At 36.4% G+C, this 19,456-nt stretch overlaps 1 protein-coding gene across 1 annotated transcript in view; it reads left to right on the forward strand.

Annotated features, from left to right (window-relative positions):
• The window catches only part of LOC121385985 (spatacsin-like), a 71,790-nt gene that overhangs the window by 7,644 nt on the left and 44,690 nt on the right, over positions 1-19,456 (forward strand). Inside the window, exons 6-20 of the mRNA XM_041516783.1 lie at positions 254-404; positions 1,063-1,505; positions 2,248-2,427; positions 3,273-3,481; positions 3,891-4,099; positions 4,951-5,170; positions 6,211-6,411; positions 7,649-7,743; positions 8,887-9,032; positions 9,264-9,422; positions 11,327-11,393; positions 12,692-12,863; positions 13,775-14,001; positions 14,892-15,000; positions 15,509-15,668. Coding sequence (XP_041372717.1) covers positions 254-404; positions 1,063-1,505; positions 2,248-2,427; positions 3,273-3,481; positions 3,891-4,099; positions 4,951-5,170; positions 6,211-6,411; positions 7,649-7,743; positions 8,887-9,032; positions 9,264-9,422; positions 11,327-11,393; positions 12,692-12,863; positions 13,775-14,001; positions 14,892-15,000; positions 15,509-15,668 — 2,748 coding nt within the window. The remainder of the gene's footprint in view (positions 1-253; positions 405-1,062; positions 1,506-2,247; positions 2,428-3,272; positions 3,482-3,890; positions 4,100-4,950; positions 5,171-6,210; positions 6,412-7,648; positions 7,744-8,886; positions 9,033-9,263; positions 9,423-11,326; positions 11,394-12,691; positions 12,864-13,774; positions 14,002-14,891; positions 15,001-15,508; positions 15,669-19,456) is intronic.

Raw genomic sequence — 19,456 nt, forward strand, 5'->3', positions numbered from 1 at the left:
GTGTAAGACCACTATATCAACTTCTCGCTCACTAACAACTAATGACTAATCCTCTGTCCTGGATAGACAGCCCAGATAGCTGAGGTGTGTGCTCAGGACAGCGTGCTTGAACCTTAATTGGATATAAGCATGAAAATAACTATGACTGAATCATTCAACATTCTTGATATGCGTGTATGCTTTTTGAATTGATTTGTTTGTGAAGATGATGATAACTGTGGATGACTCCTGTCTTTCTGCTTGTTTCCGACAGCTGATGGTCTATGGAGGAGCACGTTCGGCCGATACGCTGTGTGACATGAACAAGTGGTCGAGATGTACTGTCCCACTCAATGCGCTGGAGATAGGACTAACCCACAGACAGCTCGACACGGTCGCTTTCTTCCTCAAGAGTAAAGAGAACTGTGAGTTGACTTTTTATTTCTTTTTCTAGTACCCTTTTGCAGGGTTTCTGCCAGAGGGTAAAACTGGTATGGCGCCATACCCCCCAAAATGTTGTAGATTTTATTTTTTTTGAAGCTCTTATGATTACTGTATGATTTTCATAACCCTAACCCTGAACTTAACCCATTTTCTTTCTGGGGGAGGTCCCCCATACCCCCTATTGACTGTGGTTGCATTCAATTCCATAGCGCCATACCCAAAAATTTCGTTCTGGCAGAAACACTGTTTTGTGACAACCACAAGATAAACCTTTAATTTATTGTTCTTATTCAGTCATATTGGTGTTAAGCAGACACTGAATGGAGTATTAGGGGTACGTTCAACCACTCGTTTGCTATACTGGTTTATGCTGCATATTAAACCAAATGACTATTTCGGAATCAGTTAAAGTAGTTTGCAGTCGTTTAGTGAAAAATGGCTGGCCAGGTATTTTTGGAAGGGACTCTTCTTTTTAATAATGAAATGGTAAATTTTTCATGGCTTATATTTAACTTTTTTACCAGACAGGAAGAACTGTTAAAAATACTTAAAGTAATACAGATGAATTTGGACTGTCTTAGAAGTTTTGAGAGAACTGTAAAGTAGTTTTGAAATATCATTATTAATTTTCTTTCTCAGTATTTTCTTCCATCAAAGAAAAACCCATGTCTCCACTGAGCAGTGTTGATGAGACATCACTATGGCAGCAGCCGAACTGTTACCAAGACAACCTGCAGCAGCTAGAGTCGGCTCTTGTCCTGCTAGTTGATGCAGTCCAGAGCAACATGGCCAACAGACAGTCTCAGGACTTCGGCAACAAACTGCTGACTCTGACCCTGGACTATCTGTACGGCTTGCTTCGCGATGGCTTGGCTGTACGGAGCGGTCTGGAGAGTGGGGAGCAGGGGTTGCAGGAGAAAGAAGACATCGAGAAGGCAATTGAGATTGTCATGACCTACACTGCCAAACTGAGGCAGTGTTTGGTCAGTGGTACTAAAGAGACATGGTTATCGGAACAAATGGATTGTCGTGATGGTGGGGAAGATACTGAAGAGTCTAAATGGAAGGATTTAGGAACAGAGGTAAATATAATATTATTGAAGGCTCTTTTAATTGTGACAGGTTTTTAAAGAAGATCTGTTGTTGATTGTTAAAGTTCATTTTTCAGTGTTTGACAAATGTTTGAGAAAGTCACTAGCTCTCGCAAAAGCTTTGGCTACTTCCCTGTATGTAATACAGTAATGCAGTTGATAATTTCCACTAACTCAGACCAAAAATTCATTGGTCGGCACCAAGGGCTAGTATGTTTGTAAAACCCTTCATTTTCCTCTAGCATATCTTAAAAATATGCAAATTTATAATTATTAAACCTGTTTGAAATTTAAAATATTACTTGCTAGAGACAGCATAATTAAATTTTACAAATATACGTCACTTTATTCATATATACTTAGGTTAGCACCAGCTTGCAAAAGAGGGAGATAATTTTCAATGACTTTAACTAAACAACAAAATAAACATTAATGCATATTATTAATTTAGTTTTCTCTAATTTTATTTTACAATATTCATTTATAATCCCATTTAGCCTCCTAAATCAAACATGTTGTTTAAATCAGAAATAGACTAAATAACACAATGAATAAAATATATACAATGTGATAACACTGTTAAAATGGACCTAACATGTTCACAAAACATTGACAATTTTAATAGATGTATCTAGGTCCATTTTAACAGTCTTATCACATTGTATATATTTTATTCATTGTGTTATTTAGTCTATTTCTGATTTAAACAACATGTTTGATTTGTTTGATTTAGGAGGCTCTGGAGGCAGCCACCTTGGAGAACAGTGTGAGCGTGTTCCAGACTCATCTCATCTCGTCTGGCTCCGAGGATAACGCGAGGTTCTCGAAGGTCGTCACTCATGGGATAACACACGTCATGGCGCACTTGAAGAGGCATGATATAGAACAAGCAAGAAAAATGTTGCTCAATTTAGTAAGAAATTTTAATCTTATTTTTATGTTTTAAAATATTCTTTTATTTTATCATATATTTGTAGGTGGCTTTAATTTCATTTTCATTTTTAAATTATTTTTCCATCTTTTTTTTTATTTGTTAGAAAACTTTAATTTCACTTTGATGTTAGACCTATGTAAATTAATACTCTTAAAATTTCATCTTTTGTAATATGCATATTACTAGTTCATATAAATTTCAGATCTTGAAACATAAAAGGCATTGTTACAATTAAAAACTTTATGGAGCTATACTATTTTTAAGGTATGCCTTTAGAAAAGAAGGAAAGGAGTAGCAAAAAAAAAAAGCACTTTAAAAAAATGTGGACAAATGTGAAATGCCCCATAATCACTAACTAAAAATATGTAGTAATAAAAAATTATTTTGTCTGATATATATACTGAACACCACTGAAAACTCACTACCTAATTTTCAGCTGTTATTACTATCACATGTGTGTTAAGTTGCTACAAAACACACAATGACCCTAACCTGTGCATATAATTTTTGGATTATTTATTGCCTTCCAGAATACATCTAGTTACACAAAATCAATTAAATGTATTATTTTTTCTTCTCGTATCCTTTTATTTTAACAACTACAAATCTGAGTGGGGCATTTTCAGTGGAGTTCAGTATACCATAACATAGTAGTTTTTTTTGAAAATATAATACGTGTGCACTAACACACGTACAAAATATATAGGCACAATATACCAGTACTCTAGAAAAATATCACAATACGTATTGTTTAAAACTTATATTGTGGTATACCCATTATAATGCGCATCTCTGTCTGTAACACACTGATCTCTTCAATTTAGGGTTTTGAAGTGACACCAAAGCTTTGGGAGCTGGCTCGGTTTGTCCATGACCGCAACATTCAGACGTTTGTACTACAAGAGCTGCAGAAATCATCTGGACTGAACACCGACCAGTCATCGTTACTAGCTTACCTCCAGCAGCTGTTTGATCACTACCCTTGCAGTTCATTCTCTCTCGCTCTGCTCAACAAAAGTACACAGACTCAGAGGTAATTGTGAAATTGAATTTAAAAGATACTTTTCTGATTTCTTAAGGAGTATCATAGCCTGTATTTTGGCAACAGATTTTCCTTTTCTCTTTGTCTTTTTCTGCCTGCATGCCTGCCTGCCTGCCTGCCTGTCCTTCCTCTCTCTTTCTATTTCTTTCCTTCCTCACCCTCAATCTCCCCTCCCTCTCTCCCTCTTTGTCTCTCCGTCTGTCTCTCCCTCTCTACCTATCTACATCTCTCTCTATCACTCCCTTACTTTCTACCTCTATTTTTCCCGAAGTGTTGAAACAACCTAGGGATGACACCAAATAATTGGTCATAGTTTAAAATGTACTGGTCCAGGAGTATCATTAAACAATTTTTTTAATGTTTTCTAAAATTATATAGAGTTTATAATTCTATTCCATAGCTCAGTGTGGTCAGATGACAACCCAGTTGCTCAGTGTATAATTCAGAAGATGCCATCTTTTAACCCAGTCTGTGGAGATATTGGTGCCAGTGACAGTGATCTGGCCCAGTGTGACGGGATGTACACAGAGGTGCTTCTTGATTGGCTGGAATGGTGGGATGCAGAAACAAGAGAGCGCGTTCTATTGGACAGTGATCTTTCTAAACCAGGTCTGTCCACTTTGTAGCGGTATCCATATTTTTTTAGTTTATTAAATCGAAAATATTTTTTAAAAACCTAAATGCAGACTCAGAAAGATAATATTTGATTATTGTCCTTGTATGCAGGATTAGACTAAGTTTTCCAAAAATATAATGGGTTTTCATTCTATATTTGATTAGAGAAACTGACTCATTTTCCATGGAATTAAACTGGTGTGAAGGAATATAAAAACAAAACTTTGCAGCAGATTTGTAAATCCTGCCTCAGTGACATTGTGGTTGATCAGTCATACGGTTATGTTCCTAATTGATTACTGACTCCAATCAAATGAGAGTTTTATTAGCTCAGAGGGGATATGTAAGGCCACCACATCAACTTCTTCCAAACTAACTATTAGTCATTATGTCATTAATGTCTGTTCTGGAAAGACAGCCTAAACAGCTGAGATATATCCAGAACAGTGTGGTTAAACCTTAAATGGATATTAGCGTTAAAATAAATTAATATGAATGCATATACAGTGAAACCTCTCAAGATCGGACCCTCTGTAAACCGGAATTCCCTCAAATCCAGACCTTTCACAAAGTCCCTTTTTAAAAGCCAGGACAGAAGTCAACCTGTCTAAACCGGATCCCTCTTATTACCGGACATTTGTCTTGGTCCCATGGGTGTCCGGTTTAGAGGGGTTTCACTGTACAGTGAAATCCCTCAGAACTGGACATTGTTCATTGTTCATTATAAGTATTAATACAGAACAAAACCTCTCTAAACCGCATACCACTTAAAACCAGACTTTTTACTTGGGTGTCTGGTTTAGCGAGTTTTCACTATATCAAAGGTCAGTATTTTGTTATTTCAGATTTCGAGGTTGAGAAATATGCCAACAAGACTCTTTTGTTCAAGTTTTTACTGAGTCACAACATGCATGCTGAAACAATGAGATTGGTGGATTGTCTCCTGAAGGAGCTGAGAACAGGTCCACAGCGCCTGCAGTGTCAGGAGATCCTTCATTCTCTGACCAATCAGCTTCATTATTGTGGCTATCACCTTAGAGATGAGATTTTCACGCGTCTGCTGAGGTGTGTACAGGCTTTCTCTTTCCTTTCTTATTTAATTGTTCCTTTGCAGTTCATATAATTCTTATCGTATAATTGAAAGTTTGATTAGTTGATGTAAATTTACTATCAATCGATGTTGAAATTCCAACTGACTCCCAACACTAGTTTCCATAATACAGATGTATCCCAACATAGCCTTTAAGCCATTACATAAAACATAAAAGTCTTACTTAATATAAAAAAAAATTAAAATTTGAATTATTGTAAGTTCTAAATGTAGCCAAAATTGTGACATTGGTGATTATTAGTAAATGTCTGCATTTACTGAAAAATATTAAATATACACAGCTTTTTATGGAATTTGCACAATCTGTAAAGACCGACATCTCCCTTTAAGGGGAGCTATCACTCTTGCTCCCTATCACTCCTCCTAGACTACATGTAGTTCAAGGAAAGGAATTTATATTGTATCTATATGGTAATACACCGGTCTCGGCGGTGTCGTGGTTAGGCAATCGGTCTACAGGCTGGTAAGTACTGGGTTCGGATCCCAGTCGAGGCATGAGATTTTTAATCCAGATACCGACTCCAAACCCTTAGTGAATGCTCCGCAAGGCTCAATGGGTAGGTGTAAACCACTTGTATCAACCAGTGATCCATAACTGGTTCAACAAAGGCCATGGTTTGTGCTATCTTGCCTGTGGGAAGCACAAATAAAAGACCCCTTGCTGCCTGTCATAAAAGAATAGCCTATGTGGCGAAAATGGGTTTCCTCTAAAAAAAAACCTGTCAGAATGTCCATATGTTTGACGTCCAGTAGCCGATGATAAGAAAAAAAATCAATGTGCTCTAGTGGTGTCGTTAAATAAAACAAACTTTACTTTTACTTTACATGTATGTTAAATTTTCCCCCATAATCTACATGTAAGTTAGGGGAGTAGTTAATCACACCCCTCAATTTGTTTTACATCGAGGTCTTCTACAGGATAAATACCTCCTGTAAATCCTGCTCAGCTACTTGAATCTTGCTTCTGACACTTTTTCTTGTCTATGTTTGACAGAAGTGGCCACATCCCTGAAGAGCTGCTGTCTGATTTCCCACGTCTGCTGCGACAGCTGTCATCAGTTGGTGGAGTCCTCCAGGTTCCTCATCCTATCCAGTGTGCAGATGGCCACCTACAACGGTTCCACCAGCAGTTCATTAAGTACTGCACTGCCACTCAGCTGGTTTTACCACTCTGGAGATACTGCTCTTTACACAGGTATATAGCTTTTAATATCGCCACTCAGCTGGTTTTACCACTCTGGAGATACTGCTCTTTACACAGGTACTCTTTACTCAGCTGGTTTTACCACTCTGGAGGTATAGCTTTTAATATCGCCACTCAGCGAGATACTGCTCTTTACACAGGTATATAGCTTTTAATACCAGGCTAGGGATTTTCGAAGCTATCATAGTGCTGCGAAATCGTAAAACCATTGTAAGCTATGATGTGACTACAGCACACATCATAGTTGTATGACCAGCCTCGGTGGCATCGTGGTTAGGCCATCGGTCTACAAGCTGGTAGGTACTGGGTTCGGATCCCAGTCGAGGCATGCGATTTTTAATCCAGATACTGACTCCAAACCCTGAGTGAGTGCTCTGCAAGGCTCAATGGGTAGGTGTAAACCACTTGCACCGACCAGTGATCCATAACTAGTTCAACAAAGGCCATGGTTTGTGCTATCCTGCCTGTGGGAAGCGCAAATAAAAGATCCCTTGCTGCTAATCGGAAAGAGTAGCTCATGTAGTGGTGACAGCGGGTTTCCTCTTGAAATCTATGTGGTCCTTAACCATATGTCTGATGCCATATAACCGTAAATAAAATGTGTTGAGTGTGTCATTAAATAAACATTTGTTTCTTTCTTTCATAGCCTATGATGGTTTTACGATTTCGTAGTGCTAAGATAGCTTAAAAAATATGGGTCCAGCATTGTATCCTCCATCATTTCTTTTAAAATGCAGGGCTCATCTTGTCCACTGTCAAATTAGCCAATTGCTAATTTTTATACACATTTAGTCTTTGGCTAATAAAATATTAATTTAATTAACCTCATTTTAATAATTTTCATGGAAATACTGTGTGTATCTGAAAATTGCACACCCTGTCAAATTACCCAGTTGCTATATTTTATATCAAGTGGCTACAACATTTAATCTTTGGCCAATAAAATATTCATTAAATTAACTTCTTTTTCTGCCTGTTGTTTCGTTAATCTTAATTCCATCCTCGATCTTTACCAGTGTTAAACCCACCTACAGCCTCTTCAAATAATGTGGACTTGGGCATATCCTGTGGTACACTATACTTACTTTATTATGGTAAAATTATGCTATGGTTGTCAAGCAACTTTGATTGGAACTTTCTAAACAGTATCTCAAATGTGTACTGACATTAATATAGACTGTAAAATATTTACATTTATTTAATTACATGTTTTTACATATCTTTGCAGAATTCACCCAAACCAGTTCTCTATGGATGATCCAAAAGGCAATAAATGGTTGTCAAATTTTACAAATTTTTTCTCCGTCTTGAAAAATCCAGAAGGTAAGAACATGAGTGATGATCTTTGACCTTTACTGACCTTTACAATTTTAATCGAAATGGAGTAATTATTTTATTAATTAGCTTAATTTGATATGAACTGGGGATGGAACGTAGCCAAGTGGTAAAGCGCCCACTTGATGCACAATTGGTCTATGATCGATCCCTGTCACTGGGCCAGTTGAACTATTTCTCATTCCAGCCATTACACTAGGATTGGCATGTCGAAGGCCATAGTATATGCTTTTCTGTTTTTGGGATCAGGGCTTCTAAAATGTTTACAAAATCCACTAGCCATGGGATCAGTGATTTGAAAAATTTACAAGCCACGATTAAAAATTCACTAGCCCTACTTTACTTAATACAATTTTATTAATAGTAATAATCAGATATGTTACCTAAAGATGGAGATAACGATTAAAAACACTAAAATTGGGGGGTTGGGTTGGGGACAGGATATTCATATTTCCAAAATAGACTTAAATGACACATTTGACTACTTTTTTTTCACTAGTCAGGCATGGCAATAGTAGTTATTTACTAGCCCAACATTGAATATCACTAGCCATGGGAGTGGGGCTAGCATATTCTAGAAGCCCTGTGGGATGGCGCATGTAAAACATCCCTTGCTACTAATGGAAAAATGTAGTGGATTTCATCTCTAAGACTATATTTCAGTATTACCAAATGTTTGACATCCAATAGCCAATGATTAATAAATCAGTGTGCTCTAGTTGTGTCATTGAGCAAAAGAAACTTTTAACTTTGATATGAACCACAAAAGTACTAGAATTTAGATAACAACATTTATTAACATTACTGCCAAACTGCTATATAGGGTTGCAAATGAATCATTAATTTTTACATGGATTATTACCAATATTGTATTTAGATTGATGGAAATATGTGGTGAAAAGGTTTCAGGCCAGCTCATTTTGCCTGATTATCGCTATAATTTGTCTTGAATTTGAAGATTTACTCCAGCACTGGTAGGAGAGGGGCAGTTGTCCCTAGAGGCCCTGTATCTTGTATGATTACGAGCGGACTAGTGTTTAAAAATACAGTTGAACCTTAACACTTGATGATTGATTTCTTTTTTATCACAGTATTATAACTGTGACATTTAACTAGATTTCTCCTTTACAGACACTCAGCTTATGTTTGCTGCCAGCTTAAGTAACGCCAGCCTCTTGTGGAACCTTGATGACTGTTCTCTAGCAGACTTGTTCCAGGAAGGTCACGACCTTGCAGCCATTGCTACTCTTCCGTACTATTCTCCACCAGTGAAACAGGTTTGTTGCATCTTTTTTAATATCATAAGTTATGTTTGGAGCATATACAGTTTTCCTTTATCCAGGTACATTTTTATATGTAACAGGATGGGTTCCATATATAAACTAACATGGAAACCGTAGGAATATTTTTGGAATATGTTTGTTTCTTAAATTTGGTCGTTCTAATTTAGATGTTGCATTTCAGGTTTTTCGACTTGAAATAAATAATGATCTAATTCTGATTTTTAGATATCAGGAGACCAGACTCTTGGCAGTTTGTTGGGAATTGCTGACACCACTCTGTTGGAGTCTAAACTAAAAGCCTATCCCAAGCTGCATGCTGCACTGTACCCAGAGTCTGGCATGGGCACTCCCCATGTGGACATTGACGTATACAAGCTGTTAGTGGTGAGTTTACAAGCTGTTATTAGTGAGTTTACCCGCTGTTTGTAGCGAGTTTACAAGCTGTTAGTTTTGAGTTTACAAGCAGTTAGGTTTGAGTTTACCAGCTGTTAGTAGTGAGTTTACCAGCTGTTAGTTTTGAGTTTACAAGCTGTTAGTAGTGAATTTACCAGCCAGTTGTTTGAGTTTACAAGCTGTGTAGTGAGTTTACCAGCTGTTAGTTTTGAGTTTACCAGCTGTTAGTAGTGAATTTACCAGCTGTTAGTAGTGAATTTGCTAGCTGTTAGTAGTGAATTTGCTAGCTGTTAGTAGTGAGTTTACCAGCTGTTAGTTTTGAGTTTACAAGCTGTTAGTAGTGAATTTGCAAGCTGTTACTAGTGAGTTTACCAGCTGTTAGTAGTGAGTTTACCAGCTGTTAGTAGTGAGTTTACCAGCTGTTGGTAGTGAGTTTACAAGCTGTTGGTAGTGAGTTTACCAGCTGTTAGTAGTGAGTTTACCAGTGAGTTTACCAGCTGTTAGTAGTGAGTTTACCAGCTGTTAGTAGTGAGTTTACAAGCTGTTTGTAGTGCGTTTTCCAGCTGTTAGTAGTGAATTTGCAAGTTGTTAGTAGTGAGTTTACCAGCTGTTAGTAGTGAGTTTACAAGCTCTTAGTAGTGAGTTTACCAGCTGTTAGTAGTGAGTTTACCAGCTTTAGTAGTGAATTTGCAAGCTGTTAGTAGTGAGTTTACAAGCTTTTAGTAGTGAGTTTACAAGCTGTTTGTAGTGAGTTTACAAAGGGTTAGTATTGAGTTTACAAGCTGTTAGTTTACCAGCTGATAGTGGCAAGTTTACAAGCTTTTAGTGGTGAGTTTACAAGCATTTAGTAGTGGTGAGTTTACAAGCTGTTAATGGAAAGTTTATAAGCCTTTAGTGGTTAGTTTACAAGCTGTTAGTAGTGGTGGGTTTACAAGCTGTTAATGGAAAGTTTACAAGCCTTTAGTGGTTAGTTTACAAGCTGTTAGTAGTGGTGAGTTTACAAGCTGTTAATGGAAAGTTTACAAGCCTTTAGTGATTAGTTTACGAGCTGTTAGTAGTGGTGAGTTTACAAGTTGTTAGTAGTGATTAGTTTACAAGCTGTTAGTAGTGGTGAGTTTACAAGCTGTTAGTAGTGATTAGTTTACAAGCTGTTAGTAGTGGTGAGTTTACAAGCTGTTAGTAGTGATTAGTTTACAAGCTGTTAGTAGTGGTGAGTTTACAAGCTGTTAGTAGTGGTGAGTTTACAAGCTGTTAGTAGTGATTAGTTTACAAGCTGTTAGTAGTGGTGAGTTTACAAGCTGTTAGTAGTGATTAGTTTACAAGCTGTTAGTAGTAGTGAGTTTACAAGCTGTTAGTAGTGATTAGTTTACAAGCTGTTAGTAGTGGTGAGTTTACAAGCTGTTAGTAGTGGTGAGTTTACAAGCTGTTAATGGAAAGTTTACAAGCCTTTAGTGGTTAGTTTACAAGCTGTTGATAGTGAGTTTACCACCTGTTAATGATGAGTTTACCACTTTTTAATGGTGAGTTTACCAACTGTTAGTGGTGTGATTATTACTACTTACGAATCCAACTGCATTACTAAAGATTATTAGCACCAACAGTAGTTTGTAAGCAGTGTAAAATATTTCCAGCTTTTATACCATGGAATTTCACATTATTTATATATTATTATCAATTGAGTTACACATTACTTACAGCTTACAGCTTTAACATCATAGAATTTCACATTAGTTACAACATACAACTTAAATTATCAATTGTAACAATACAGAATATTTCTCATTGTGCTGCTGTTTGTAGTAGCTCAAAATAAATTCATACTAAACAGACAAGGTACTTACAGGTACAAAGGTTTTATCTTTTAATTATATCATCTGTGTTCATTCTAACTTCAGGGTAATGCACCTTTTGACCCAAGAAGATTGTTTGGCTGGCAGACGACAAACTCGGTAGTAGGAGAAGGTTAGTTTTAAACTTTGATATCAATTCACATCAAACAGAGCATTGTATGTCATTGAGTCATGGTTGTAATGGATCAATTTTCAATGGGTTTAAACTGCAAGTTTATTTCATCTGTGTGTTAGACTGTCTAAACAAATCTTAATTTCTGTTGTAGGACATTCAAACATTACTACACACTACATATGTTAAGGATTGAACACTTCATGATTTCCATTAATTACTTTTCAATTACATTAACACATCCTCCTACCTTTCAACTTATTTTGCTGTTCACCTCCACATCCCCGTCCTTGTCTCAACAACTGTCTCTTGTGGCCATCCTTGCTGAATAGTTGCCATTTCCAATTGGCTTTAGCTGTAGGCTTAGTCTGATCACTTTGCAGAGTGTTCAGGTAGTACTAAACCAAATAACTTCCGGCTTGGTTAAAGTTTGAGGTTCACCGAACTTTTGATAGTGAGAAGTTAACGCCACAAGTCCTGTGATTGGTGGGCAGAAAATGTATTTCATCTAGTACCACTGTGTCAAGCAGCCTTGTGATTGAAACATGTATGGGGTACCTGTAAAAAAAAACCTACTCGTATTTTATGTGGAACTAGGGTAGTCATAGACACTACCCATTATCTCTGAAATGAGCAACTTGATGCCCAATTTTTTCTGATTCACTTTAAGGGTGAGGGGGTGATTGTATTTATATCCATAGTGTTTATTTCGATTGACACGCTGCAGGTAGGAGTTTTAGCCACATATATTGCTATTGTCATCTGTGGGATTTGATTTGGTGGTATACACCCTTCAGTAGTCATTTTGGCATTATTGTGAGGAATCTGCTAATACTCCTCAGCTACCATTGGTCATTGGTACACAGTGATCACTGCTGCTCCCCTCCACACTTGCCTAAAAAGCTTTAGGAGAGTGGCCAGTTGATCGCCTTGCTGTAAAATTGTAAATACATTTTATTTTAAACTTCACATGATTGCTTGCCTAGCACCATTGTAGGAGAGTGATCTTCAGCTCTCCTTGATTTTGCTCATGGTGAAAACGGAGTACATGCATTATGGGTTAGACCAGCTTTATTAGCAGTAGAGAACGAGGATGCGAGGTAGGTGTAGGGAAGTGCATAGAGACTGCATCTGTGGAGGAAGTTGAGAAAAGTAGATGATTGTGTGGACAACTTAGAAGACCGTGTTAGAGAACACGTACAGAAAAGGATCATTAGCTCTGAATGTCCCATACTTTATTTTGTTACCAAGTCATCGGAGAGTTTTCAGCTATCTCATGTGTATTTGTTGTTTTTCAGACTGCTGTAAAGTGCTGCCATACTTTTCTCAACCAGAACTGGTATCAAAATTTGCCTACATTGAAAAGTTACGTTTTCCATACTACCTGAAACATTGCAGACCATCATACGCATTCTTCTCCTTCCTAGCAACAGAGGTGGAGTCGGGAGCAGCTAGCATCTCTTCCAAGAGGTAGCATTATAATTACAACTGAAATAGTGTAAAATACTTCCAAGAGGTAGCGTTATAATAAGAACTGAAACAGTGTGAAATACTTCCAAGAGGTAGCATTATAATTACAACTGAAACAGTGTGAAATACTTCCAAGAGGTAGCGTTATAATTACAACTGAAACAGTGTTAAATACTTCCAAGAGGTAGCGTTATAATTACAACTGAAACAGTGTGAAATACTTCCAAGAGGTAGCGTTATAATTACAACTGAAACAGTGTTAAATACTTCCAAGAGGTAGCGTTATAATTACAACTGAAACAGTGTAAAATACTTCCAAGAGGTAGCATTATAATTACAACTGAAACAGTGTAAAATACTTCCAAGAGGTAGCATTATAATTGTAAATGAAACAGTGTAAAATACTTCATTTTCGAAGCTTGTAAATGTTTATGCAAAATATTTTGCTTAATAAAACTTCTATATATTTTTTAATTTCATATTATTTGTTTAAGAAAGGTCTCTCATTTTATTTATGTAAGGTATTTTGTTCTTCAGCTATTTACTCTTTTGACGCATACTTTCACTTGTTACGGGTTTGCTTTGAAATATTTTCTGCAAAACATAACGACCCCAAATTCAGCTAATCTCTACTGATTTTTCATTAATTAAGTTTGAAAAACCTCTTGATTTAACATTCACAGACTTTTTATATTGATATTGATTGACCTGAAAGAAATAGATTGAAACTTCTCTAAACTGGACACCTACAGGACTACGTAAAAAGACTGATTTTAAGTGGTATCCATCTTAGATATGTTCTGATAGTTAAAAAGGGATCGTTAAAAACGTCTAGTTATTGGGGAATTCCGGTTTACTGAGGGTCTGGTTTTTAGAGGTTTTACTGTACGAGTTATTTTGTTTGATTTCAGGATTCAGACAGCATGTGGTATTGCTTTGTGGATTGCTGTGAAGAACTTGACGAATCAGCAGATTGGCAGTTCGTGTTCGGCTTTCGTTGAGATGCTGGGGCATGAAAGCCTTCTGATTAGGACGTACATTAGTGTGGGACTGAAGCTGCTTGTTCACAGAAACAGTGGTGTAAAAGGGACTGCCGAGAAACGCAAGGAGATCTGTCATGTAAATGAGCAAGATGTTGGTAAGCACTTCAGTCTAGACTGAAACAGGAATTCAGGGTTTCTGCAAGAGGGTAAAATGGATATTGTGCCATACCCTAATTTTTTGGCAGATTTTTTTTTTTTTTTAAGTTAACCTTTTGACAAAATTAATTACTCTTATTAACCCTAACTCTAAACGTAACCCATTTTCTTTCTGGGGGAGGCCTCCCTCCCCCATACCTCCTGTTGACTGTGGTTGCGTTTAATTCCATGACACCATACCCCAAAATTTCTTTCTGGCAGAAACACTGAGGATGTCGATCTGTGGTGAAGTTCTCATCTGAGGTTATTAATGAATTAACTATATAGGAAATGTACCACTTTTTACTTGGTTCTGTAGGTGTCCTGTTTAAAGGAGTTTCACTGTTTGAAATGTGCAATGAACCAATGTTGCTATATCTATTTCTTGGTAACCTAACAGTAATTCATGTTACCAGATTATGCCAATGTGAAAATATAAATGTTTATTGTAACCCGACAAGCACTGATGAAATCATTGATACAGTTTTAAGTGTTTATTTACAGTTGATCTGTTAATGAGTATTTTATGTTTATTGTAACCCGACAAGCACTGATGAAATCACTGATACAGTTTTTTTGAAGTGTTTATTTACAGCTGATCTGTTACTGAGTATTTTATGTTTATTGTCACCCGATAAGCACTGATGAAATCATTGATACATTTTTAAGTGTTAATTTACAGCTAATCTGTTAATGAGTATTTTATGTTTATTGTAACCCTACAAGCACTGATGAAATCATTGATACAGTTTTAAGTGTTTATTTACAGTTGATCTTTTAATGAGTATTTTAAGTTTATTGTAACATGATCAACACTGGTGAAAACATGTACCTTTTTTTCTGTTTACAGTTGACCTGTTAGTAAGCTGTATTCAGAACCGTCGTCGCCATGGAAACAAACTGTTAATATTGATAGAAGAGGCTATCGAGAATGAGATTACCAGAAGGAAAATAGAGAGGTATTTCAAAATCTACTCTGAAATTTAATTATGTTAATTTTATGAAAAAATACAATTCTAAACTGAATATTACTAATATATCTAGAGAAAGCATAATATGTAATGGTTTTGGTTTATGAAGTGCACCTGTTGACAGTAGTTAGTAGGATTTTCTCTATTAGCACATGACTCTAGTTCAACGGCCCATGACCCACATCTCTGGAATGTAGTTTAACTTGAGGGGTTGTGAGTATGTGGTACAGTGGGTATAAGGTGTTCCTACTGGTATTAACTAGTGGAAATTTCCCTATTAGCCGAGTTGGTAGAGCCCTCGACTCCTGTACAGAGAGCCCTGGTTTAGAAACCCACTTTGAGGACGTTGATTTTGTTACACAAATCTCTATTCTTATTATAATAAGCTGTACATTTAATAAAAATAATTTTTTTATTTTGATGTATACATCAACTGAAAAACAACACCAAGTCTTAAATATATTCTCTTTATTCTTAGTTGTTGTTATTTTTTCAGAAACACTTTTGAAGCTGGGAGAAAATGGTTTCTAGCTGTGATATTCTGCAGTCAGCTAGGGTTGCCTTTGACAACCACTTTCCTAGAGGGATGTGCTCAAGCTGATGCATGGCTGCCATTTATTTGGTTTGCTCAGCTACACCAGTACCCAAAACATCAGGTATAATATTGACTGATGTTACACTAGTAGCCTAAACATCAGGTATAATATTGACTGAGGTGACACTAGTAGCCTAAACATCAGGTATAATATTGACTGAGATGACACTAGTAGCCTAAACATCAGGTATTATATTGACTGAGGTGACACTAGTAGCATAAACATCAGGTATTATATTGACTGAGGTGACACTAGTAGCCTAAACATCAGGTATTATATTGACTAAGGTCACGACTACCCAAAACATCAGGTATAATATTGACTGAGGTCACACCAGTACCCAAAACATCAGGTATAATATTAACTCAGGTGACACTAGTAGCCTAAACATCAGATACAATATTGACTGAGGTCACACCAGTACCCAAAACATCAGGTATAATATTGACTCAGGTGACACTAGTAGCCTAAACATCAGATACAATATTAACTGAGGTCACACCAGTACCTAAAACATCAGGTATAATATTGACTGAGGTGACACTAGTAGCCTAAACATCAGATACAATATTGACCCGAGGTCACACCAGTACCCAAAACATTGGGTATAATATTGACTGAGGTGACACTAGTAGCCTAAACATCGATACAATATTGACTGAGGTCACACCAGTACCCAAAACATTGGGTATAATAATGACTGAGGTTACACCAGTACCCAAAACATTGGGTATAATATTGACTGAGGTTACACCGGTACCCAAAACATCAGGTATATTGACTGAGGTTACACCAGTACCCAAAACATCAGGTATGATATTGACTGAGGTTACACAGTACCCAAAATGTCAGATATGATATTGACTGAGGTTGCACCAGTACCCAAAACATCAGGTATAATATTGAATGAGGTTACACCAGTACCCAAAACATTGGGTATAATATTGAATGAGGTTACACCAGTATCTAAAACATCAGGTATGATATTGACTGAGGTTACACAGTACCCAAATTGTCAGGTATGATATTGACAGAGGTTGCACCAGAACCCAAAACATCAGGTATGATATTGATTGAGATGGCATCAATACCCAAAATATCGGATATGATATTGACTGAGGTTACACCAGTACCCAAAATGTCAGGTATGATATTGACTGAGGTTACAACGAGGTTGCAACAGAACACAAAACATCAGGTATGATATTGATTGAGATGGCATCAGTACCCAAAATATCAGATATGATATTGACTGAGGTTGCACCAGAACCCAAAACATAGGTATGATATCGACTGAGGTTATACCAGTACCCTAAACATTAGATATGATATTGACTGAGGTTATACCAGAACCCAAAACATTAGATATGATATTAACTGAGGTAACACCAGAACCCAAAACATTAGATATAATATTGACTGAGGTTATACCAGAACCCAAAACTTAGATATGATATTGACAGAGGTTACACTAGTACGCAAAACATTAGATATGATATTGACTGAGGTTATACCAGAACCCAAAACATTAGATATGATATTGACTGAGGTTACACTAGTACGCAAAACATTAGATATGATATTGACAGAGGTTGCACTAGTACGCAAAACATTAGATATGATATTGACTGAGGTTACACTAGTACGCAAAACATTAGATATAATATTGACTGAGGTTACACTAGTACGAAAAACATTAGATATGATATTGACTGAGGTTACACTAGTACGCAAAACATTAGAGATGATATTGACAGAGGTAACACTAGTACGCAAAACATTAGATATGATATTGACAGAGGTAACACTAGTACGCAAAACATTAGATATTATATTGACTGAGGTTACACTAGTACGCAAAACATTAGATATGATATTGACAGAGGTAACACTAGTACGCAAAACATTAGATATGATATTGACTGAGGTTACACTAGTACGCAAAACATTAGATATGATATTGACTGAGGTTACACTAGTACGCAAAACATTAGAGTATGATATTGACTGAGGTTACACTAGTACGCAAAACATTAGAGATGATATTGACTAACAATATTGAGAGGTTACACTAGTACGCAAAACATTAGATATGATATTGACTGAGGTTACACTAGTACGCAAAACATTAGAGATGATATAGACAGGTTACACTAGTACGCAAAACATTAGAGATGATATTGACAGAGGTAACACTAATACGCAAAACATTAGATATTATATTGACTGAGGTTACACTAGTACGCAAAACATTAGATATGATATTGACTGAGGTTACACTAGTACGCAAAACATTAGAGATGATATTGACTGAGGTTACACTAGTACGCAAAACATTAGAGATGATATTGACAGAGGTAACACTAGTACGCAAAACATTAGAGATGATATTGACTGAGGTAACACTAATACGCAAAACATTAGATATGATATTGACAGAGGTAACACTAATACGCAAAACATTAGATATGATACTGACTGAGGTTACACTAGTACACAAAACATTAGATATGATATTGACTGAGGTAACACTAATACGCAAAACATTAGATATGATATTGACTGAGGTAACACTAGTACGCAAAACATTAGATATGATATTGACTGAGGTTACACTAGTACGCAAAACATTAGAGATGATATTGACTGAGGTTACACTAGTACGCAAAACATTAGAGATGATATTGACTGAGGTTACACTAGTACGCAAAACATTAGATATGATATTGACTGAGGTTACACTAGTACGCAAAACATTAGAGATGATATAGACAGGTTACACTAGTACGCAAAACATTAGAGATGATATTGACAGAGGTAACACTAATACGCAAAACATTAGATATTATATTGACTGAGGTTACACTAGTACGCAAAACATTAGATATATTGACTGAGGTTACACTAGTACGCAAAACATTAGAGATGATATTGACTGAGGTTACACTAGTACGCAAAACATTAGAGATGATATTGACAGAGGTAACACTAGTACGCAAAACATTAGAGATGATATTGACTGAGGTAACACTAATACGCAAAACATTAGATATGATATTGACAGAGGTAACACTAATACGCAAAACATTAGATATGATATTGACTGAGGTTACACTAGTACACAAAACATTAGATATGATATTGACTGAGGTAACACTAATACGCAAAACATTAGATATGATATTGACTGAGGTAACACTAGTACGCAAAACATTAGATATGATATTGACTGAGGTAACACTAGTACGCAAAACATTAGATATGATATTGACAGAGGTAACACTAATACGCAAAACATTAGATATGATATTGACTGAGGTAACACTAGTACGCAAAACATTAGATATGATATTGACTGAGGTTACACTAGTACGCAAAACATTAGAGATGATATTGACTGAGGTTACACTAGTACGCAAAACATTAGAGATGATATTGACTGAGGTTACACTAGTACGCAAAACATTAGATATGATATTGACTGAGGTTACACTAGTACGCAAAACATTAGAGATGATATAGACAGGTTACACTAGTACGCAAAACATTAGAGATGATATTGACAGAGGTAACACTAATACGCAAAACATTAGATATTATATTGACTGAGGTTACACTAGTACGCAAAACATTAGATATGATATTGACTGAGGTTACACTAGTACGCAAAACATTAGAGATGATATTGACTGAGGTTACACTAGTACGCAAAACATTAGAGATGATATAGACAGGTTACACTAGTACGCAAAACATTAGAGATGATATTGACTGAGGTAACACTAGTACGCAAAACATTAGAGATGATATTGACAGAGGTAACACTAGTACGCAAAACATTAGAGATG

Source organism: Gigantopelta aegis, chromosome 2, assembly GCF_016097555.1.
Source record: "Gigantopelta aegis isolate Gae_Host chromosome 2, Gae_host_genome, whole genome shotgun sequence".
NCBI lineage: Eukaryota > Metazoa > Mollusca > Gastropoda > Neomphalida > Peltospiridae > Gigantopelta > Gigantopelta aegis.